The sequence below is a fragment of the Macaca fascicularis genome, chromosome 7 (assembly GCF_037993035.2).
Source record: "Macaca fascicularis isolate 582-1 chromosome 7, T2T-MFA8v1.1".
NCBI classification, from domain to species: Eukaryota; Metazoa; Chordata; class Mammalia; order Primates; family Cercopithecidae; genus Macaca; species Macaca fascicularis.
In genome coordinates this window covers 53,682,513-53,706,748 of record NC_088381.1, presented here as the reverse complement: position 1 = coordinate 53,706,748, position 24,236 = coordinate 53,682,513, and the positions used below count along the sequence as shown (strand labels likewise).

Genomic DNA, 24,236 nt, shown 5'->3' with positions numbered 1-24,236 from the left:
ATACACTATTTTTTAGAGCAGTTTTTAAAGTTCACAGCAAAATTGAGTGGAGACTATCGAGTATTTCCATAAACCCTTGGCCACACACATGTACAGCCTCCAGTAGCCCTCATTAGAGTGGTACATTTGTTACTGTCAGCGAACCTACATTGATGTCGTTATCACCCTAAAGTCCATAGTTTACATTAAGGTTCACTCTTGGTGTTAAATATCTTATGGATTTTGGCAAATGTATAATGACGTATTCATCAGTACAGTATCATATAACCCCATCCATTCATTCCTCCTTTCCCCACAACCTCTAGCAACCTGTCATCAGTTGATTTCTGATCAAGGGATCAGATTAATTTAATAGGGAAAGGAAAGGTCTTTTAATGAATGGTACTAGAACAACTGGATATCCATATGGGAGAAAAGTAACCTCTTGTTATATACAAAATTAATTTGAGATGGATCATAGATCTAAACACAAAAGTTGTGACCATAAGACTTAATAGCTACTTAACACGTGGAAAGATACACAAATAGCTACTTAGCACGTGGAAAGGTGTTCAGTATGTTAGTTATCAGGGAAATGCAAACTAAAACTATACCAAGGTACTATTTCAAATCCGATAAAATGACTAAAATAAAAAAAGACTGATGATACCAGATGTTGGTAAGGATATAAAACAACTGGAGATCTGATACATTGTTTCTGGGAGAATGAAATGAAATGACCACTTCGAAGAACTCTTTAGCAATTTGTAAATTTAAACACATCTATTCTATGACTCAACAATTCTACTGTTAGGTATTTACCCGATAGAAATGAAAACACATGTTCACAAAAAGACTTTCCCATGGATTTTCATAACAGTCTTATTTATAATAACCAAAAACTGTAAATAACATATACATCCATCAACAAGAGAAGGAACAAACAAATCATAGCATACAGGTTGAGTATGCCTTATCTGAAATGCTTGAGACCAGAGTGTTTTGGATTTTGGATTTGGGTGGGGAGGGGATTTTGAGTATTTGCATTATACTTGCTAGTTGAACATCCCAAATCTGAAAATCCAAAATCTGAAGTGCTCCAATGAGCATTTCTCTTGAACATCATGTTGATACTCAGAAAGTTTTGGGTTTGGGAGGATTTTGTATTTTCAGATTGGGCATGCTTAACCTGTGTTCATACAGTGGGATACTAATCAACAATAAAAAGAAAGGAATTATTGTCCCATGCACCAACATGAATAAATTTCAAAAACATCATGCTTAGCCAGAGACAGATATAAAAGAGAACGTTTGGAATGATTTCCTTTATATGGAGAGAGGAAAGGATTGGATAGAAAACAAGGGAACTTTCTGTTATGATGAGTATGTTCCATATCTTGTTTTTATTGATGGTTATTTAGATTTATGTAGTCTTCAAAACTTGTCAAACCAAACACTTAGGTTTTGTGCATTTATTATTTGGAATGTATCTTAAGAGAAAGCAGTTGATTATTAATCACAATGAAAGCAGAAAGGACAAAGGTTATCACAAATGTGATTAGCAAGGAGTCAAGAGATGTGAAGGATAGACAACAGAATTAAAATGGTGAATAATTCATCTTCTCAAATAAGGTAACAGGAGAAGTACAACAGAAAAAAAAAAAAGCAAGAATAGAACACTTCTAAACTGAAGGAAAACATTCATTAGCCATTAGCCATATATGAAGGAACCAACTTTACTAGTGGGGTAGATATAAAGAGGCTGAGACTCAGGTCAGGCCTTGTTTCTAATATCACACAATAACTTAGCCTGATAGGATGTGACCTTGGCCAAACTATAGCAGTAACAATTACAGTGGAAGCAAGAAAGATTTAGGACTATTTTAGAGGTAGAATTAGCTTCTATCTACCTCAGCCTTGGGCCTTGTCTACCTGATGAATTCATTTAAAAATATGAAGATGCCACCTCTTTTGAGAAGCTAACCCTGACCCATTAAGCCAAAATTTGGCACTTCTGCTGTATGGTAGTAATACTTTGAACATACCTCTATTATAGAATTAATCATAGTAACGTGGAAATTATGTGTCAGCTATAATGTTAAGAGGTCCTTAAGTTTAGCATCAGCATCATACTTAGAAATAATTGAGTGGATGAATGCATGATTACAAATGGTTATCTTAAAATTTCTTGTATTACTGTGAGGTGAATAATGACATCCATTTGGATAAGAATAGTGGGAGAAGGAGATTTCAGAGGAGATAATGAGGTTTTATTTGAACATACAAATATAGGGGTGCCTTGGGACCCCCAAGGGAAAATATAAACTAGTACTTTTAAGACAGAAGTTCAGAAAAGAAGTAGGCCGGATGCCGTGGCTCATGCCTATAATCCCAGCACTTTGGATGGCTGAGGAGGGCAGCTCGCTTGAGTCCAGGAGTTCATGACCAGACTAGGCAACATGGCAAAACCCTGTCTCTACAAAAAAAAAAAAAAAAAAAAAAAAAAAAAAAAAAACTAGCCAGGCCTGATTGCATGCACCTGTAGTCCCAGCTACTCAAGGAGGCTGAGGTGGGAGGACCCTTGAGTCCAGCAGTGAGCAATGATTGCATCACTACACTCCAGCCTGGGCAATAGAGTGAGACCCTGTCTTTAAAAGCAAAACAAAAGTAGGCCTTGAGATAGATTTGGGAATTATTATTAACATATTGAGGATAGTTGAAACCATGGAATTGCATGAATTTACTAAATTTAGTTCAGGGATAGAACCCTAATAAGCAACATTTTGGTTGGAATGTGAGAGTGGATAGGTAGACAAGGATGGACAAAGAAACAATAACTCACTTTAGTTTTTTTTAATAGATTCAGGGGGTACATAATACAGGTTTGTTACATGGATATATTACGTAATGGTGAAGTTTCAGCTTTTAGTGAACCCATCACCCAAATAGTGAACATTGTATACACACACACACACATATATATGTATATGTTTCTCAATATCCCTTTCTGTTTGTAAAGTTCAATGACAGAAAGCTGCAAAGGGACTCATTTTAAATTTCAAATGGCAAAGCAAATGGAGAGACCCATTTACTGTAGCATTTACAGCAGCATGTCTCTTTCCCAGGATGTGTGTTCCAAGACTAGGAAGTTTTCTACATAAAGCTTTTCATCCTGGGTGTGGTAATAGTCTTAGCATTATAATTTCAACCTAATAGTTACAATGCAAAAGATATGTTGCTTTTGACCCCAGTATTCATTAGAAAATTCCATATTCTTCGCTCAAAACTGTGAGGTTGACAAAATGAATTTCTCTACACTGACCTTTTAGAGCCATTTAGTATAAGCATCTTCTTAGCCAGTGATTTAAAGATTGTCCATGTAATTTTCAAGACACAGGCAATTTAAAAAAACATTAGTCTGACTCATTAGTAGGCACCATAGATGGCCCAGTAACCATAGGAGATGATACTCAGAAAGGACCAACTACTCAACAAGTGGTTGTTTTAGTTTGCCTTGGCTTTACAATGCTTTTTATCTCTTCACTCATTTTGTAGTCTTTCTGCCTTTCTGGCTATTTCAAGGTCAGTACGGGAAACCTAGCTAAGCCATTTTCATCTTGAGACTACATGGTTTTGAAGCTAGACCTCAGTAAGAACCAAAAAAATGCCACAGAAAAGCAGTGAATTCAGTGCAAAGGACCCTCTTATCAGGAGTCAGAAAACCATAGAATGTTCCAGCTGTCTTGCTTGAGCTTATGCGTTGCCCTCCTTGAGCATCAGTCTCCTTGTCTATCAAATGGGGATAGTCATACCAACTTCCACATAGTGAACTGGATTTTCTCATACCTTGCTGGTGAGACTATAAATTTATTTAATGTTTCTTGAATATAATGTGGCTATCTATGTCAAGAGCCCTAAAAATATGCATACCCTTTGACTCAGTAATTCCACTTGTGGAAAATAGTCTGAAATCTGGCAAGGATTTCTACTCAAAATGTTCGGCACAGCATGGTTTATAATAAGGAATATTGAAAACAACCAAAAGTTGCAAAAATATTCCACTGGTGGAATATTATTCAATCATTAAAAATTACGTTTATGTATCCAGTCAGATCTCTAGAACCTAGATCATTTTACAGGAAATAAATAGTTCAAAAAAATGTTTTGTGACACCACAGGGATATAATCAGTAAAATTCAACTTGTGGGAAAGTGTATAGGATGAACAACCAGGTTTCATCAACAAATACATACATTTTCAAAGGGGGTTTAAAAAGGTGGAGGGTAGCTAACACATTAAAAAGAGACTTAAGTCATATTAACCAGTCACAATGTGTGGTTCTTGTTTGGATTCTAATTTTTTTTAAAAAAAAGACATTTATGGTACATTTAGAAATTTGAACACCAGTTATTTGATGGTATTAAGGAATGGTGATTTTTAGATGTGATAATGATGTGGTTTTGTTTTTTTAAGTGATTTTTTTTTTAGAGATAGAAATGGAAACATTTACAAAGGAAAAAATATGCCTTGGATTTTCTTAAACTTTATGCAGGATGGGTGTGGACAGATGGGATTGGCCATGGATTGATGGTAGTCAGGGCTGTGTGATGAATGCATGGGTATTTGTTATCCTCTTCTGTCAATTTTTTTAAGGTTTATGTTAACTTTTCAATAATACAGTTTTTAAAGATTTAAAATATAATGGTTAACCAAGATATTTTAATGACATAGAAGGGGCCTAAATTGTCATTGAATGAAATTCAGTATAATGTCAATCATGTGGAGAAAGAATCAAATAGAAAAACATGAAAGGAAAATTATCAAACTGGATTGTCTTTGAAAGGTGAAATTATGGCCAACTTTTTCTACTTATTTTTCTGCTTTTCTTTACTATATAAATTTCTTTGATGAGCCTATGTTACCCTTATAATCAGAAAAAAACAAGTTTTCACTCTGGTTAGAACTCTTTTAGAATCTTAGCTTGAAATAACATAAGTAAAACAGCATAGTAAAATGACTTGTGTACCTGGGAAGGTCAAGGTTTGAAGTAGATGCCGAGGTCTAAGTATAGTAATGCACTGCATAATGACTTTTCAGTCAACAACAGACCACATATACAATAGTGGTCCTGTAAGAATACAATACTGTATTTTTACTGTACCCTTTCAATGTTTAGATATACAAATACTTACCATTGTGTTACAGTTGCCTGCATTGTTCCCTGCAGTAACATATTGTATATGTTTGTAGCTTGGGAACATTAGGCTATTCCGTATAGCCTAGGTTAGGCTATACTATCTAAGTTTGTATAAGTACACTCTATGATATTTGCACAATGACAAAGTTGCCTAATAATGCAGTTCTCAGAATGCGTCCCCATATGCCATTACAGCTCTGTTTCTTTCAGTTCTACTTATCTCTACTTGGCTATATTCTCTAAGCAGATGTTCTCCATGTAACAAGGTGACTACCAGCACCCCCACAGTTACACGTTTTAGTTTAGATATCCCCAGTGGAAAGAGATTTTTCCTATGGTCATATATTAATCCCACAGAAGATGTTGAGTGGTCCTCCCTAGGTCATATACTCATCCTGGAACCAGTCATTATGGCCAAGGTGATGAGTACTTTGACTGTCCTGAAGCACATGCTCACTCCTGGATTAGCAAGAGGGTAGCATCTTTAACAAGGCCCCCAGGATCATATGGAATAGGAGAGGAGAATGTGCTGGGCAGATAAAAACCAAAGCTTTCACAGTCTGCTCCCTAATGGTATTCTTGGGATAATTCATTGGGATGATTAAGATGAAAAACACTTTATTCTATTTTGTTTGCTAATGTGTGTATGTGCGTGTGTGTATAGACAGGGTCTCACTATGTTGCTCAGGCCAGTCTCAAACTTCTAGGCTCAAACAGTCCTCCTGCCTAAGCCTCCCAAAGTGCAGGGATTACAATTGTAAGCTACTGTACCCAGTCAAAACACTTGATTTTTTTTTCTTCAGATGGAGTCTCACTTTGTTGCCCAGGCTGGAGTGCAGTGGCATGATGTTGGCTTACTGCAACTTTGACTTCCTGGGTTCAAGCGATTCTCCTGCCTCAGCCTCCTGAGTAACTGGGACTACAGGTACCAGCCACCATGCCTGGCTAATTTTTGTATTTTTAGTAGAGACAGGGTTTCACCGTATTGGCCAGGCTGGTCTGGAACTCCTGACCTCAAGTGATCCACCTGCCTCGGCCTCCTAACGTCCTGGGATTACAGGTGTGATCCCCCATGTCTGGCTACAGACAAAACACTTTCTAAATCGAAGAGTTCTGTGCAAATGTACAAGCGAGTTTTTAAAAGTCTAATTTTGTTAAATCAGATTGTAATAAGATTCTCAGTGTGTACATATATCAGTCTATCAATTTCCTTTATTAGAAGAGGTCTAGTGGTCATCATTTCATATTTCCCAATTTTAAAACTGTAGGAGTGCTCAGTAGCCCAGGTAGATACATTTTCTAATGTAAAAGATGAAAGGAGGCATTATTTTGTGTCTTCAAAGTAGTAAACTTGGAATGGCTCTAAACATGAATTACTCATCAGTTTCTCCTTCCTTTTACAAAAACCTGTGTTGTTAAATGAATAGTGGTGGGGCCTGTAGTGCACTTACACACCAAAACCTCAATTCCTTTGTGTATATCTCTGAAAGTTAACATGTTGATTTGCAGAACTGCTATATTTGCAGTCCTACCCTTCTCATACATGTCAGTGCAGTAGCATTGAATTCTAGGCCAAGGTTGATTTATCTACAAGGTCTTTTATAGTCTTAAAATATTCTTTTCAATGATTGCTGCTCTGTGGATTAATAAAAGAGTTACTATTGTCAGTCCAGTTTACAAACAGCTCTAGAAAACTGTTTTTTTGTACTGAAAAGATGGAAATTATTTCTTAAATGTTATTGTCAACTCTCAGGACTGGTACTTTTCAATAAAAGCAATTAGATTCTCACTGTTTGTTATGCTGTTAATGGTGATGGAGTCTTTAAAAATAGGGAACCTACAACTGGCTTTAGAAGTTTAAGTTGTGGCCAGGCATTGTGGCCCATGCCTATAATTGTAGCACTTTGGGAGGCCAAGGCAGGAGGATCACTTCAGGCCAGAAGTTCAAGAAGAGCCTCGTCAGTATAGCAAAACCCCATTTCTACAAATAAAAAATAAAAAATTAACTGGGTGTGGTGGTACACAGGTGTAGTCCCAACTACTTTCGAGACTGAGGCAGGAAGATCTCTTGAACCCAGGAGGTTAGAGTTGTAGTGAGCTATGATCATGCCTCTGCACTCCAGCCCGGGTGACAGAGTGAGACCCTGTCTCTAAAAAAAGAAAAAAAAGTAACAAGGGCGTCTGGGTTGAATCATTGTACTATATCTTCTAAATCTTGCATTGGGGCTCCCTAGTAGTTTAAAAAGGAACACTTTTTAAGAGCATAAAGGGGCCAGGCGCAGTGGCTCAAGTCTGTAATCCCAGCACTTTGGGAGGCCGAGACGGGCGGATCACGAGGTCAGGAGATCGAGACCATCCTGGCTAACACAGTGAAACCCCGTCTCTACTAAAAATACAAAAAACTAGCCGGGCGAGGTGGCGGGCGCCTGTAGTCCCAGCTACTCGGGAGGCTGAGGCAGGAGAATGGCGTAAACCTGGGAGGTGGAGCTTGCAGTGAGCTGAGATCCGGCCACTGCACTCCAGCCCGGGCGACAAAGCGAGACTCTGTCTCAAAAAATAAATAAATAAATAAAAGAGCATAAACGTCATTATAAATCATTTCACTTGTTGTTAGACTCTTCAAACCAGTAAGAATGACTAGACAATCATTTTCATTCATTTTTTCTTGAAAAATAATATTCAAATAACCAAAAGAAAGAAGAGAGAAAAAAATACTTACAGAAAGAGCTGATTATTCAGGAGTAAATCTAAGGAAATTCTTACTTGAGATGCTTTACTCAAACTTGTGTTGTGTCTGCTTGTTTGAGGGGTCCAAGCCTGTGTATTATAAGATTCATCACTGAAGGTGAAGATGTTGCTGGCCTATTCAGATTGATAACATGCATTTCTCCCCCACATCTAGCTACGTGGTGAACATGGGTCTGATTGACAAACTGTGTGCCTGCTTCCTCTCGGTGCAAGGCCCAGTGGATGAGAATCCCAAGATGGCCACATTTCTGCAGCATGCCACAGGACTCTTACATGCAATGTGCACATTGTGCTTTGCTGTCACTGGAAGGTAAGGCATCTACTTGATCTCAATCTAGACTCAACTTTTGGAACATCTCCTGAATTTTGCCCATTCTAGGGTCATTTCATAGGATTTCAAGTGGTCATCTTGGCCATCTTTCCTCTTTGTTCTTTCCCCATCATTGGCTTTCTATATTGAGATGTATATTACTTTCTCATTTTTCTGGGCCACATACTCTTGCCAGTCTTTTTTTCTTGTTGGTGTCATAAATTTGACTATCATTGCTGGAAGAGACCTAAGAGGTAATCCAGTCCCTCTTCCACTGAGATCCAGAGGAGTCCAGTGATTCTCCTTCAGTCATTGAAGGAAACAAAGCCTAGACCAGAACAAGCCAAGCCCTCAGCCCTACAGAGCGTAGCCTGAAAGTGCTCATTACCATCATTCATGTGCTTTCCGTTATAGGCTCCTAGGTTTATTTATTTTCACTCTGTCCCTTCTTCTAGAGTACTTCCATGAATAAGGGAAGGGAGCCATCTAAAACAATAGGTCCCTGAAGTCACACATGACCCATGGGCATTGTGAAAGCCAGTGTACCAGGGACTACTACTGGCCTGGTTGGCTATTTAGACTACCCCATCCCATCCTACCCCATCCCACCCTGTGGACTGTCCTCAGAAACAATAATTCTCTAGAAAGGACACAAGTAACCCTCTGGGTCTTCTTTTCTTCTCCCCAACCCATCCCTCACCAAGTAAGAATCGTTGATCATAGTGCCTCCATTTTTCTGATAGGAATATGACATATCCCTTAGGCATATTGAGGATATTCAATCAAATTTCTTATAATTAATTCTAAACAGCACATATGTGTTACCTATTTTTTAATTATGTGTTTTGTATTTTTAAGAATTTGTCAATTTGAAGTTTCTAAAGTCAAGCTTCTTAAGGAAATATTATCCATCTACATTCAATGTTCACAGAATACCAGTAACTATATTCAGAACATTTTAAGAGAGGGAAACTGTATTCTGAAATGAACATCCTCAACATTTTTTAGTTCATTATACATAGGACCCCTAAGCCCACCTATCCTTCCTTACTCTTACCCAGTCCCTCACCACCAGTCACATTCTAATAAAATTAAGACTGTCTAGAGAAGTCAGCAAAGCCAAGCTTGCCTGTATTCAGTGTTCCAAGTTAGTCTCTTCCCATCAAGAAATGTAGACCAAGCCTACCTTCAGTGAGAGCTCAGGAAGTGACTGTGGGTCTGTGACCTAAGTAGGATCCAGTAGTAGCATGCTGCACAGAGGCTGGCATACCAAACACTGTCCATCTGGAACAGTGGCATCTGCCAGCTTGGAGGCCACCATGCTGCCCAGCTAGTTACTGTGCAATGGCCAGGCCCCTCCCTGGAGGTCTCCTCTCAGGCAGGAGACCTGTGCTGACCTTGTCTTTTCTTGAACACATAACATTACATTACAAACCTGCCAGCATCTCAAGTCTGCGTCACCTGTATTTTCTTGAATCCAGATCAATATCACAAACATAAGCGTTTCCATATGTGATTGCTGTACAGTCTGTGGGCTTCAGCTTTCACTTTCACACAGATTCAGTCACTTGAAATCTATGGAATTTAAAAGAAACCTAAAGGTCATTCACCATCACTTGTTTTTTGTAGGAAAAGCAACTGAGCCAAACTGACTTGAATCAGGACCTGAGATTTCTAGCTTGGTGCTCCTTCCACTTGACTTTATATGATTCAGGATGTAGGAGCATATATTTCGTTTCTTTGAAAATTTTCTCAATTACATATGGAACATGGAAATAGGATCTTCTTCTCTTTAATGCACACAGTCATGCTCTTGTTCTCAAGACACTGAGCATCTGTCCTGTGCCAAACACCAAGTTAGGTAGGTAATAAAGATACTACCCTCAGGGAGCCAAGAGTCTAGTGTGAGGTCAGACTTATAAAGTAATAGTTATAGCAGAAGATAATTTGCACAGAAGAGAAAGTAAAGCACTTACAGAGGAGGTCAAAAAAGGCATCCATAGGCAGAATCCAAGACAAGTGGAAGGAAAAATCAATTGAGAAAAAGGACATGATATGTACATTATGTGGTATACCAGATGTTATTGGTGCCTTTGGTTCACCTGGAGGTCATCTGCCAATGGCTTTCTATATTTCTCTGCCTCAGGACGTTCTCTGCACAAGGAGCTATTTGCTAGAATGCAGAGGAGTTTTAACGCCTCCAGTAGTGACCCTCAAACAATAAATTGGTGGATAATACCCCCACCTCCCTAATGTTCAGTAGTACAATTCTGAGTATATTCTGTACAGTTCTCACAGGATCCTCAGCCCTAACCTGTTTTTTGTTTGTTTGTTTGTTTTGTTTTTGAGACTGAATCTTATTCTGTCGCCCAGACTGGAGTATAGTGGCACTATCTCGGCTCACTGCAACTTCTGCCTCCCATATTCAAGCAATTCTCCTGCCTCAGCCAGCTGAGTAGCTGGGATTACAGGCACAGGCCACCACTCCGGCTAATTTTGGTATTTTTAGTAGAGATGGGGTTTCACCATGTTGGCCAGTCTGGTCTCAAACTCCTGACCTCAAGTGCTCCATCACCTTGGCCTCCCAAAGTGCTGGGCACACCTGGCCCATAACCTGTTCTTTAACACATCCTTGATTTAGTTTTCTCCCTTCCCTGTTTCTCTTCTCTTCATCCTCACAATAATCTATTTGCACCCATATTATTTTTTCAGGATCTGCTTTTAGGGCAGCCCAAACCAAGAGATATGGACATACAAGACTTAGTGTCATGTTTAGTTTGATGTAGCTGTGCAATTGGGCAACTGGGGAGAGCAGCAGGACATGAGATATTAAATGAGCTCCATAAATGTTAGTTCTTGGGAGGTGCAAAGGGCTACAAGAGCTAGACTAGAGCTGTCGAAGGCTGCTAAAGTTGCTTGAGAGGGAGGACAGGATCAAATTTCTGTTACAGAATGATCACTCCTACTAAGAAACATAGAGATAACTGGAATGGCACAAGCCTAGAGGCAGAAGGATTAGTAAAGAGGCTCTTGCATAATCCAAGTGAGACATGTTGAGGGCCAGTAAGGTCAATGAAAATAGAGATGAGCAAATACATTACGAGGGAGTAGAACAAATGTAGGGGAGATGGCATAGGGTTTCATGGTGTGGGGGGTGAAAGGAAGGGAAGCATCTAGAATGACTCCCAGGTTTCTAACTATAAAATTTTGAATGGTAGATAGCAGTCTCCAAATAAGGAAATATTTATAAACAGTTTTTCATAGTGGAAATATGAGTTTGGTCCTAGACATGCATAAGGGTTATTATATATGATACAAGATTATCATATACATATACATATACATATATGTATATGTATAAACTTTGGTCTACTTGGATAATCTTTAGGCATGCCTAGGACCAAACATATTTCCACTAAGAAAAACTGCTTATATTCTCAAACTTGGAGACTATACTGTCTACCACTCAAAATTTTATATTTATTATATATTTATACATCCGATAAATTATGTTTACACATCTGATACATTTTATTTAAAATTTTTAATTACTATATAATTTATTTTATTATGTATATGAAATATTATTCCTTCTATGTACACATACAACTGGATTTTAAACAGTGATTTACTCTTGATCGTTTTTAAGAATTCTTAATCTATTTTTCTCCATTATAATTTCCTTCTCTAACCTCAATTGCTTAGCAAACTTCTATTATTAGGACTTACTACAAAAACAGATTATTCTAGAAAGAAGGTCCAGGTGGTTTCCTGGCTTAATTTACCTAGGAAATTCTTTGCGATATCAGTGTAAGCTGCTTCTTTGGAAGACCTGAGAAAAATGACCCCTCATTGTTGTTCTTCCTCTCAGCCTTCAGTCTCCCAACATTTCCTGAACACCACCAGACCACAGGTATACAGGGAGTTTTTTCTACCTCCTCAGATTCGTTTACTTCTGATATTTACAGATTTTCTCCTGCTTATTTCTTCATGAAAAGTATATTTCTAAACTATAAATCACAGTGATAAGCATTTTGTTGCATGCGTTAAATAGAGTTTCTGCTGTAGGTCATAGGCATGTCCAAGAGGAAAGATAGTGTGGTTTTTGCTTTATTGGAGTAATTCACGTAATGTCTATTTTGGCTACCAGAAGCTAACCAGAGCCAGAGTCAAGGAAGGCTTTGTCCTCATAGCCCTTTTGTGACAGGAATGAAAGAGGAAGAGGAGCTAGAGAGGGCTTCAAAAATTGCCTCTTGTGATGGCAGAGCCTGAGATAATTAAGAGGACTAATTGATAGCACTGGGCTTTGAGTAAACACTGCAGTCTGCCGGTGGCCCAGCCTTTGTGATGGTGATTACTGCTAGTCTGCCTTTGCAATACTCTCCTATTGTGCCCTTAATCTTCTAATTTTTACCTAGGTTTTCTTTTTTCTTTCCTTTTTTTCTTTTTCTTTTTTTTTTTTTTTTTTTTTTTGAGACAGAGTCTCGCTCTGTCGCCCAGGCTGGAGTGCAGTGGTGCCATCTCAGCTCACTGCAACCTCTGCCTGCTTTGTTCAATGTATTCTCCTGCCTCAGCCTCCCAAATAGCCGGGATTACAGGAGCTTGCCACCATGCCTGGCTAATTTTTGTATTTTTAGTAGAGATGAGGTTTCACCATGTTGGCCAGGCTGGTCTCGAACTCCTGACCTCAGGTGATCCACCCACCTCGGCCTCCCAAAGTGTTAGGATTACAGGCCTGAGCCACCTCACCCAGCCAAATTTTTACCTAGGTTTTCCAAAACACATTTTGGACGTCAGAATTTGTGCTGTTAGTCTTTGCTTCAATTTGTGATAGAAAAGCAATAGCTGATGACTTGTATCAGGTTTAGTTTTGAAAAATGAACTTGAATTTCTTTAAGTAAAAGTTGAAATTCTGATCCTCTGATGAAAGGATTGATTTTATGTCAGAATTGCTCCAGAATTTTAATATTGTTAAAAATTATTATTAATCACTTAAGCAAAATTCAACAGTCTGTAATGGGACTCTCAGAAATGGGTATTTCTGACCAGGTGTAGTGGCTCAGGTAATCCCAGCACTTTGGGAGACTGAGGCGGGCGTTATCACCTGAGGTCAGAAGTTCGAGACCAGCGTTGGCAACATGGTGAAACCCCATCTCTACTAAAAATACAAAAATTAGCCGAGAGTGGTAGCAGGCACTTGTAATCCCAGCTGCTTGGGAGGCTGAGGCAGGAGAATTGCTTGAACCCAGGAGGTGGAGGTTGCAGCGAGCCAAGATCACACCACTGCACTCCAGCCTGGGTGACAGTGCGAGACTCCGTCTCAAAAAAAATGAAATGCCTATTTCTTTGGCCTTTACTATTAACAGTTGTCTATTCTTGGTCCTACAAGTAAAGAGAAAATGATGGTTTTCAAATCTCAGGGCAGGAGCTCAATTGCTGTAATTGGTTGAGGCTCATTGGGTCCCCCTTAAGGTGCTGACTCCTTAGCAGAACTAATAGGATCAGCATAATAATGAGTGATTATAAATTAAAACCAACATGGGCTGTTAATCAGTAATCATTTACAGTATTCCTAACTGTGCTAGGAACTATGGCAACAAAGCCAGGAAGCAGTGGACCCACAGTAAAAGAGTTTGCAATCCTTACAACTACACTGAAAAGAGGAACTTATAAAACCTGGATAATTCTGATTGGTTGGAAAAGACTTGCGAATTCAAGAATATTTGTATACAAAAACAAGTTTGATGTTATATATATTTGTGTTTTTCATTTTCATATCCATAGATGACAATAACAAAATGTGTTCTAGCCAAAGTTCTGGAAACCTATGTCATGAAAAGATAAGAATGATTTGTGATTTAGTCCATTTATTATGTGGCTATAAATGAGTGCTTTTCAAGCGTTTAAGGGTGCTTGAAAACCATTTGTTCAAACAAAGGTAAACGTTAACTCTGCCCGCCTGCCTGTTCATTCATTGAACAAATATTTATGTAGCACTTGCTCTGTGCCAGGCCCTGTGCTAGGATTGGGAGAAAGCAGTAATGGCTCAGACATCAATTTTGTCTAAGGACTCTATAAGCTAGTAGGGGGAAAAAGATGCCTATACAGCTATCTACAGTACAAGACAGAGAGTGATCAAGAGGATAGAAGATAATAAAAGCACTTAACATGCTGCCTGGTACATAGTAAATGCTTCATAAATGTTGGCCACTATTATCACCATCATCACTGATGGAGTTCAGAGGAGGGAGAAATGACTGTTACTTTTCTGTGGGGATTAGCTGGTTTTTAGAGCAGCTAAAATTTAACATGGCCCTCGAAAGATGGAAAAGATTAGAACATGCAGAGTTGAGAAAAAGGTGGACCAAGAAAATAGCATAACAAAGACATAAAGGAGAAAAATACAAAGAACAGAGTACCTTAACTGAACTTTGAAATATATATGATGGTATTTTAATGCTCCCAGATCCTTATGAGGCTCAAATGGGATCATAAATATAAAAAGACTTTGTGAACTACATAAAATAATTTGCTGAGATGTGGTAACGGCAATAGTGTCATTAAAACCCTTTGACTAGAGGAAATGGATAAGTTTTGAGACACATGCAACCTACCAAGATTGAACGATGAAGAAATCCAAAACCAAAACAGACCAATAGCAAGTGATGAGATTGAAGCTATAATAAAATTCTCCCAATAAAGAAAAGCCCATGACCAGAGGGCTTCACTGATGAATTCTACCAAACATTTAAAGAACAACTAATACTAATCCTACTCAAACTATTCCAAAAAATAGAGGAGGAGGGAATGCTTCCAAACTCTTTCTACAAGGCCAGTATTTATTACTCTGATGTCAAAATCACAGAAACATCAAAAAAAGAAAACTAAAGGCCAGTATCCCTGATGAATATTAATGCAGAAATCCTCAACAAAATACTAGCAAACCAAATTCAGCAAAAAAGATCTTTCATTATGATCATGTGGGATTTATCCCAGCAATACCAGGATGGTTCATTATATGCAAATTAGTCAATGTGATACATCATTATCAACAGAATGAAGGACAAAAACTATATGATCATTTCAGGACATGCTGAAAAAGCATTTGATGAAATTCAGCATCCCTTCATGATTTAAAAAAAAAAAAAACTCTCAAAAAATTGGGTAGAGAAGAAACATACCTCAACAGAATAAAAGCCATATATAGACAGACCCACAGCTAGTAGCATACTGAATAAGGAAAAATGGAAAGCCTTTCCTCTAAGATCTGGAACACAACAAGGATGCCCACTTTCACCACTGTTACTCAACATCATACTAGAAGTCCTAGCTAGACCAATCAGACAAAGGAAAGAAAAGGCATCCGAATCAGAAAGGAAAAAGTCAAATTATCCTTTTTTACAGATGATACGATCTTATATTTGGAAAAACCTAAAGACTCCATCAAAAAACTATTAGGACCAATAAACCAATTCAGTAAAGTTGCAGGATACAAAATCAATGTACAAAAATCAGTAGCATTTCTATATGCCAACAACAATCTTGAAAAAAAATCAAAAAATGTAATCCCATTTACAATAGCCATATATAAAGTTAAATATGCAGAAATTAACCAAAGAAGTGAAAGATTTCTACAATGAAAACTATAAAACATTGATTAAAGAAGACATAATAAATAGAAAACTATTCCATGTTCATGGATTGGAAGAAGAAATATTGTTTAAAATGTCCATACTATTCTAAGCAATCTTCAGAGTCAATGCAATCCCTATCAAAATATTGACGACATTCTTCATAGAAATAGAAAAAACAATCCTAAAATGTATATAGAATCACAGAAGACCCAGAATAGCCAAAGCTATCCTAAGCAAAAAGAACAAAACTTGGAAAAATCACATTACCTGACTTTATAATACAAAGCTATAGTAATCAAAACAGCGTGGTACTGGCATAAAAACAGACACGTGGACCACTGGAACAGAATAAACCCAGAAACAAATTCATACATCTACAGTGAACTCACTTTCGACAAAGGTGCCAAGAGCATACATTGGGGAAGAGTCTCTTCAATAAATGGTGCTGGGAAAACTGGACATCCATATGCAGAAGAATGAAACTAGACCCCTATCTCTTACCATGTACAAAAATTGAAATGGATTAAAGATTTTAAGACCTCAAAACTATGAAACTACTACAAGAAAACATTGGGAAAACTCTTAAGGACATTGGACTGGGCAAAACTTTCTTGAATAGTACCCTACAAGCACAGGCAACCAAAGCAAAAATGTATAAGTGGGGTCACATCAAGTTAAGCTCCTGCACAGCAAAGGAAACAATCAATCAGGTGAGAGACAACCCACAGAAGAGAGAAAATACTTGCAAAGTACCCATCGGACAAGGGATTAACAACCAGAATATATAAGAATTCAAACAACTCTATAGGAAAACCTCTAATAATATGATTTTTAAGTGGGCAAAAGATCTGAAGAGACATTTCTTAAAAGAAGACATACAAATGGCAAACAGGCATATGGCAAACATCACTGATCATTGGAGAAATGCAAATCAAAACTACAAAGAGATATCATCTCACCCCAGTTAAAATGTCTTTTATCCAAAAGACATTCAATAACAAATGCTGGAAAGGATGTGGAGAAAAGGGGAACCCTCACACACTGTTGGTAGGAATGTAAATTAATACAACCACTATGGAGAACAGTTTGGAGATTCCTCCAAAAACTAAAAATAGAGCTACCATACGATCCAGCAATCCCACTGCTGGGTATATACCCAAAAGAAAGGAAATCAGTATATCAAAGAGATATCCACACTCCCATGTTTGTTGCAGCACTGTTCCCAATAGACAAGATTTGAAAGCAGCCTGTGTGTCCATCAGGAGATGAATGGATATAGAAAATGTACTCATAATACACCATGAAGTCCTATTCAGCCATAAAAAAGAATGAGATCCTATCATTTGCAACAACATGGATGAAATTAGAGGTCGTCATGTTAAGTAAAATAAACTAAGCACAGAGAGATAAACATCAAGTGTTCTCACTTATTTGTGGGATCTAAAAATCAAAACAAACTCATCGAGATGGAGAGTAGAAGGATGGGTACCACAGGCTGGGAAGGGTAGTGGGTGGGTGGGGGAGAGCTGGGGATGGTTAATGGGTACAAAAAAAAAAAGAATTAGAATGAATAAGACTACATATTTGATATCACAACAGGGTGACTATAGTCAGTAATAATTTAATTGTACATTTTAAAATAACTAAAAGAATATAATTGGATAGTTTGTAACACAAAGGATAAATGCTTGAGGGGACAGATAACCCCATTTTCCATGATGTGACTATTACTCATTGCATGCCTGTATCAAAATATCTCATGTATCCCATAAATATGTACACCTACTGTGTACCCACAAAAATTTTAAAAACATAAAATGAATTTTTAAAGCCTTTGAGCAGGGAAGTGACCTGCTATTTGGGAGCACTAGTCAGGTGTCATGTGAAGAATGTATTAGAAGGTGGAAAGTGGAAGGGGCATTAACAGTTGTCCGGGTAAGAGACGAAAGGAATGGAAAGAAGAATGTTTTGAAACACCCTCCCATAAACACTCTTTTTTATGTATGGTATCACCAATCTCTTGGGCATCAAGCTCCAAACCTCATCATCTCTAATATCCTCCTGATACCCCAGATCTAATCTACCGCCACATTCTGTGGATTGAAAGGAAACTTAAAGTCCCCTATCTGGTCATCCAGTCAGGCTTGAATCTTTTCAGTAAGCTTCTCGGTCTCTGTTCAACACCTCCAGTGACAGGAAACTCATTACTTACTAAGGGGAGCTTGAGTTGTTGATGCTTAAACTATCTCTCCTTATACCAAGCTAATATCTGTTTCCCTAGTGCTACCTATTAGTGTAAGGCCTACTTGCTCCTTGGCAACATGCAGACTAATATGAACCTACTCTTCTTCCTGAACTCCCCTGGTCTCACTGTACTTCATATATTCCTTTGCTTTTCTTCTTGTTCTGGTTACAATGGCTGTGCAACAAATTACCCTAAAATTTAGTGGCGTAAAACAGCCATCTGTTAATCTCACAGATTCTGTGAGTCAGGAATTCTTTTAAGGTACAGCGAGGATGGGTTATCTTTGTTCCACAATGTCTGGGGCCTCAGAAGACATGAAGGCTGGTGGTTGGAATCATCTGAGTGCTTGTTCACACATCTGTAGTTGATGCTGGCTGTCAGCTGGGGGTCTTTCCATGTGGGGTCTCTGCATAGGCTTAATTGGCTTCCTTACAGCATAGTGGCTGTGTTCCAAGAACAACCATCCTAGCAGTGAGAGAGCAGCTGGAAACCATATCACCTTTTATGACTCAGCCTCAGAAATCACACAGCATCACTTGCACTGGATTCTATTCACCAAGGCAGTCGTGAAGTCCCATCTAGCTTCAAGGAAAGGAGAAATAGACTTTGCCTCTTCCTGGGGAGGATGAAGTTTCTAGAAGAGCATGGGGGACCAGAAATGTTGCTCTGGTTATACTTGAAAAATATAGCCTGCTACTTTCCAGCCTACCCTAAAGATAAATGAGTTCCCAGTCTCCTGTTTTCAACTGTCTTCTATTCTCTCTGCAGTCTCTTATTTGATACTGTCAGCCCATTCCTAAATATTTTGTTGTCATTAGCTACTGTTTTTGGACAAAAGGTTTGTTGGTATTGGGAGTTGGGCAATGAAGTGAATGTAACAGGACTAGGCAAGTAGAACTAAGAGAAGTAACATTTGTTGAGCACCTTTGATATACCCTGAGCTGAGTGTTTCATGTGGGCTATCTCCCTACAAGCATTCAAGAGTCCTGCTTACACTGTCAAAGGAGTTAAAACAGCCTCTAGACTGATAAGGAGGAGTGACTATCCATATCCTTCAGATCTGGAGAATGAGAAGAATACAGAAGCAGGAACTTCCGGACTATCTCTGTACTCACAATGGCAGAATGCTAATAGAGGGACTTCTGAAAGATCCATCCCAGCTGACATAAAGCCCTACTTGATTTGAAGGGACAGAAAGATGACAACTTCATTGGTACAGTTCACCTTGAGTGTTTACTATGTGCTAGGCAGAAAGGGAACTAGCTGGATCCCAGCCCATAGGGCCAAAGTTTAGGACAGTCTCTACTGACTTACCATTCTCACAGGGGACAAGGGATGATAACCTCAACATGCAGGGTTTAGGGGAACAGAATGTGTCCAGGATACATTTGCAGTCAGATTCTCACTGGCTCTAGGAGGCTGAGAAGGCAGGATCTTAAGAGGAAAACTATGAGTAATGTTATATTGAAGAGCACAGGTTGGGAAGTCAGAAAGATGTGGGCTCAGTTTCAGCTTTCTCAGTTCTGTGACCTGTGGCAGCGTGCAAAAGAGTGATCATGGCTCACTGCCGCCTCAATCCTCCAGGCTCAGTCTATCCTCCCACCTCAGGTGCCCAAGTATCTGAGACTACGGGGATGCACTGCTACGTTCCACTAATTCTTTGATTTTTTTTTTTTTTTTTTTTTTGGTAGAGACAAGCTCTCCCTATGTTGCCCAGGCTGGTCTCAAACTCCTGGGCTCAAGTGATCTACCTGCATCAGCCTCCCAAAGTGTTGGGATTGCAGGCGTGAGCCACCATGCCTAGCCCTGGTTCTTTAGGTTTTCAAAGCTGTTGCTCACATATAAAAATGAATGTGTTACTTCTTCCCTTACAGGGTGGGACATGACAGAAGCAAATGGGGGCTAACATCTGTCACTCTTATCTCTTGTCTAAGATGCTGTTTTTTACATATTCATGTATTCATTATAACCCATTTTGTTCCAAAAACTTGAGATAGCTTATAGAAGTATATACATCTTTTTTTTTTTAATTAAAAATGAAAAGGAGATAGGCAGGAAAGGTAAATCAAGCCACAGAAAGTAAGGTTAAGGCCCAAACCCTATTCATAACAAGGCCATGATAGACATTTCCTCCTGGAATTCCTACTGGCAATTTCTACCAGGAACTTATATTTAATATGTTAGATCCTGAGCTCATTGGCTTTCACCCAAAGTTGGCTGTCCCTCTGACTCCCTTACTCTGCTCATGATTCCAGGAATCTGAATAGATTTTAAGACCCAAAGCCTTAGTCATCTTTGACCTTTCTCTCCCAGAATCCAATCCAGTCCTATTTGATTCCATCAAAGGGATGTTTTCCTCTGAAATATGAGATGGAACATACTATTTATGCCACTTACTTGATATTTGTCAACATGCAGTTCATTATTTCTCTTTCCTTATATACCTGGCTTGTGTCTAGAGTTAAAAGATTTACCTAGAGAAAGAAAAGCTAAATATCCTAGCAGCTCCCTGTCAGGCACACAGCACCTGAAACAAAACAAAATAAGAATTTGAGAAACAGCTGTTCATTGGCAGAGCTAGCAAATACCAGTAAACAATCATTGGCCTATGTCAGAATCCCGTTTCCTGGGCCTATTCTATACTTAAGAAGAAGAACTGCCCACATCTCATGTTCTTCTTTCTCTGAGTTAGGAAATAGGCATCCAAGGCCTTCATTCCTTTGGCATGCCTTGCTAAGATCAGTTCTTTCTTTCTTCCTTCCATTTATTTGGCAAATATTTACTCATACCTATTTACTGAGTATGTGCTATGTGCCATACCTTGTCAAGATACCTTGATCGATTGGTCAAAAAGACACCACTCTTATGAAATTTACAGTCTAATGGGGGAAAAAAAGTCAACCAATATACAAATAAGATAATTTTAGCTAGTGACATGAGAAAATAAAGCCTGATAATATAGCTGAATGTCTTGGTCAAGGGTTTCTGCAGATGAAGCAGTCAGGAAAGGCCTCTCTGGGGAGATAAGCTAAGACAGAGCCAGCCATGTAAAGACCCAAGCAAAGAGTATTCTAGTTGAGAAGAATGGCAAGACCCTGAGGTGGGATGTTCCAGAAACAGAGAAAGTGATGTATTGGAATGTGAAGAGCCAGAAAGAAAGAGGTAGAAGATGAAGTCAATAAGTAAAGGCCGGGAGATGAGGACAGAAAGATGAGAAATCTGAATTCTTCTCTTAAGTGTGAAGGGAAGCCACTGGAGGATTTTAAACAGGAGAGTGGCTTAAAAAGTAAAAAGCGTCTGTTTATTCTGTGAAGAATGGATTAGAGAGGCAAGAAAGTAGCCAGAAAGATCATTTAGGAGGATACTGGAATCATAATGCAGCACCTGATATGACAGTTTTCTCCTCCCAGTTACTCTCCCAGCAGAAGCAATTATGTTTACTTGGCAACACAACATAGCCTCTGGCAGAGTTCCTTCAACCCAACTTCCAAATTGTAAAAATAAGAGAGGCCCAAAGTATCAACTAGCCAAACCAGTGTGTCAGCACAGGGTCCTTTGCTGTTTACAGTATGGGAAAACTGAAGCTAGAGAGGTCAAAAGTGTCCCATCTGAGAGGCAGTACTGGACAGTAGCCCTAGCCTGCAGTTCCAAGATCTAGGAGCATATGTTGTCAGTCATCCAGAGCTGCCTGCCTTCTAACCTCATAGGCTCCTCCCTGCGCCTTCATCCATTCACCTTTAGTTTTCCTAAGATTGTCCTGAGCCTGTCGCCTCTTTACTCTTCCACTTTGTTGTGTCTCCATTCAGACCTTTGCCAGGGTCCAGTTTCTTCTTCTTAGTGGCCTTGTCCTTTACCTTCCATTCCTATTGGTGCCCTCTGGTCTTGCTCTTTCTTCAGCCTCTTCCAGGTTGTTGATCCCAAACAGCAAGACTGTCCATACCATTTTCATCATCTATCACTTCTCCTCTCAGGAAGGTTCCCTTCTCAAGAGTTCCTCTTTAGCCAGGCACAGTAGCTCACAGCTGCAATCCCAACACTTTGAGAGGTGAGGTGGGAGGATCACTTGAGGCTAGGAGTTTGAGACCACCCTGGGCAACATAGCAAGACCTCATCTTCCTCACCTTACAAAAAATTTAAAAACCAAGTGTAATAGCACATGCCTGTAGTCCCAGCTACTTGGGAGGCTGAGATGGGAGGATTGCTTGAGCCTACGAGTTCAAGGTTACAGTGAGCTACAATTGTGCCACCACACTGCAGCCTGGGCAACAGAGCAAGACCCTGCCTTTTAAAAAAAAAAGAAGGGGGGGGGTTCCTCTTTGAGTTCACCTGAAACTCATAATCAGGTAACTGGAAATTATCCCAGGTATCTGAGCCCATCCTACCTAATGTTCTCACTTTTTAGTTAATTGTCCCTATATTTTTACTGTTCTTTTTCTCCTTTTTTTTTTTTTTTTTTTTTTTGAGACGGAGTCTCACCCTGTTCCCCAGGCCAGAGTGCAGTGACGCAATCTTGGCTCAGTGCAACCTCCACCTCCTGGGTTCAAGACATTCTCCTGCCTCAGCCTCCCTAGTAGCTGGGATTACAGGCATATGCCACCATGCGTGATTAATTTTTGTATTTTTAGTAGAGACAGGGTTTCACCATGTTGGCCAGGCTGGTCTTGAACTCCTGACCTCATATGATCCACCCACCTCAGCCTCCCAAAGTTCTGGGATTACAGGCGTAAGCCACCACACCCAGCCTATTTTTGCTGTTCTCTAATCAAATGTCCTGACTGTCTTGGAGTGCTTACATATACATACATTCCACCTTGACTTTTCTCTTGCCCTCAGCTCTCCATTAAGTCATCCCAATTTTCTTCAACAGAGCTCCAAATTAGATTTGCATTAAAAAAGCTATTGTCCACATCTACTGTATATATAACATAAAAGGTTAGAGAGGGAGGGTGTGCTGTATGTGTGTGCGTCTGTGTGAGAGAGAGACTGACCGTATTTTTTTTTTTTTTTTTTTTTTTTTGAGAGATAGTCTCACTGTGTCGCCAGGCTAGAGTTCAGTGGTGTGATCTCAGCTCACTGCAACCTCCGCCTCCCGGGTTCAAGTCATTCTCCTGTCTCAGCCTCCCGACTAGCTGGGATGACAGGTGTGTGCCACCACACCCAGCTAATTTTTTTGTATTTTTAGTAGAGACAGGGTTTCACCATTTTGGCCACAATGGTGTCAATCTCCTGACTTTGTGATCCGCTTGCCTCAGCCTCCCAACGTGCTGGGATTACAGACGTGAGCCACCACACCCAGCCGACTCACTATAATTTTCAAAGTAGATTTATATCCGTTGTAACATCCCAGAATTGAACAGAATCTTAGACATCATCTAGGCTCATGTCCAGCTGAGTCTTGAGTGCCCTCTGCTACTACAGTGGTGTGACCTTCCAGGTACCTCTTTCAGGATGAAGAAGAATGTCGTACCACACCAAACAACCCACTTCACTTTTGGGTGTTCTCATTACTGAATTTTTTTTTTTTTTTTTTTTTCCAGAAATAGGATCTCACTGTGTTACCCAGGCTGGAGTGCAGTGAGGCCATCATAGCTCACTGTAGCCTCAAACTCCTTGGCTCCAGTGATGCTCCTGCCTCAGCCTCCCAAGCAGCTGGGACTATAGGCGTGTACCACCACACCTAGCCCTAGAACATTTTCCATAGATTTATTTCATATATGCTTTCTAGTAACATGTCTCCCCTGGGTTCATAAATAAATACTTCTTCAGTTTGAAGATAGCCTTTGTGTCCTTCAGGTCTGAGCTAAACTTCTCAATTCCTTCAAATATTCCTTGTGTGACATTATTTCCAGATGCTTTTACCACACAGATTGCTTTACTTGGGAACTTTCATACTTCTGTGTCCTGAATTAGAGCTGCACCCAGTGCTGGACACAGCACTTCCAGAATAGTCATATAGTGCACTGGAGCAGGACTAAACCTTCTTTGTTGTGTACATTGTACTCCTGTTAGTCAAAATTGACTTACATTCTTTGTTAATCAAGCAGTGCTGTTTTCTCATTTGAACTGCTAAGCACCTAATTTGCTAAGTCTTTTTTCCCACTTATTGTTGACAAGCTGTATTCC

General features: G+C 39.3%; 1 protein-coding gene across 23 annotated transcripts in view; it reads left to right on the top strand.

Moving 5' to 3' along the window:
* SCAPER (S-phase cyclin A associated protein in the ER) overlaps positions 1 to 24,236 on the top strand; it is a 557,109-nt gene that overhangs the window by 491,514 nt on the left and 41,359 nt on the right. For 20 of the 23 annotated variants that reach the window (XM_005560160.5, XM_065548231.2, XM_045395845.3 and 17 more), the window contains one exon: positions 8,079 to 8,234. The exons of the other annotated variants lie outside the window; for them this stretch is intronic. In XM_005560160.5, coding sequence (XP_005560217.3) covers positions 8,079 to 8,234 — 156 coding nt within the window. The remainder of the gene's footprint in view (positions 1 to 8,078; positions 8,235 to 24,236) is intronic. 23 annotated transcript variants of the gene reach the window in all.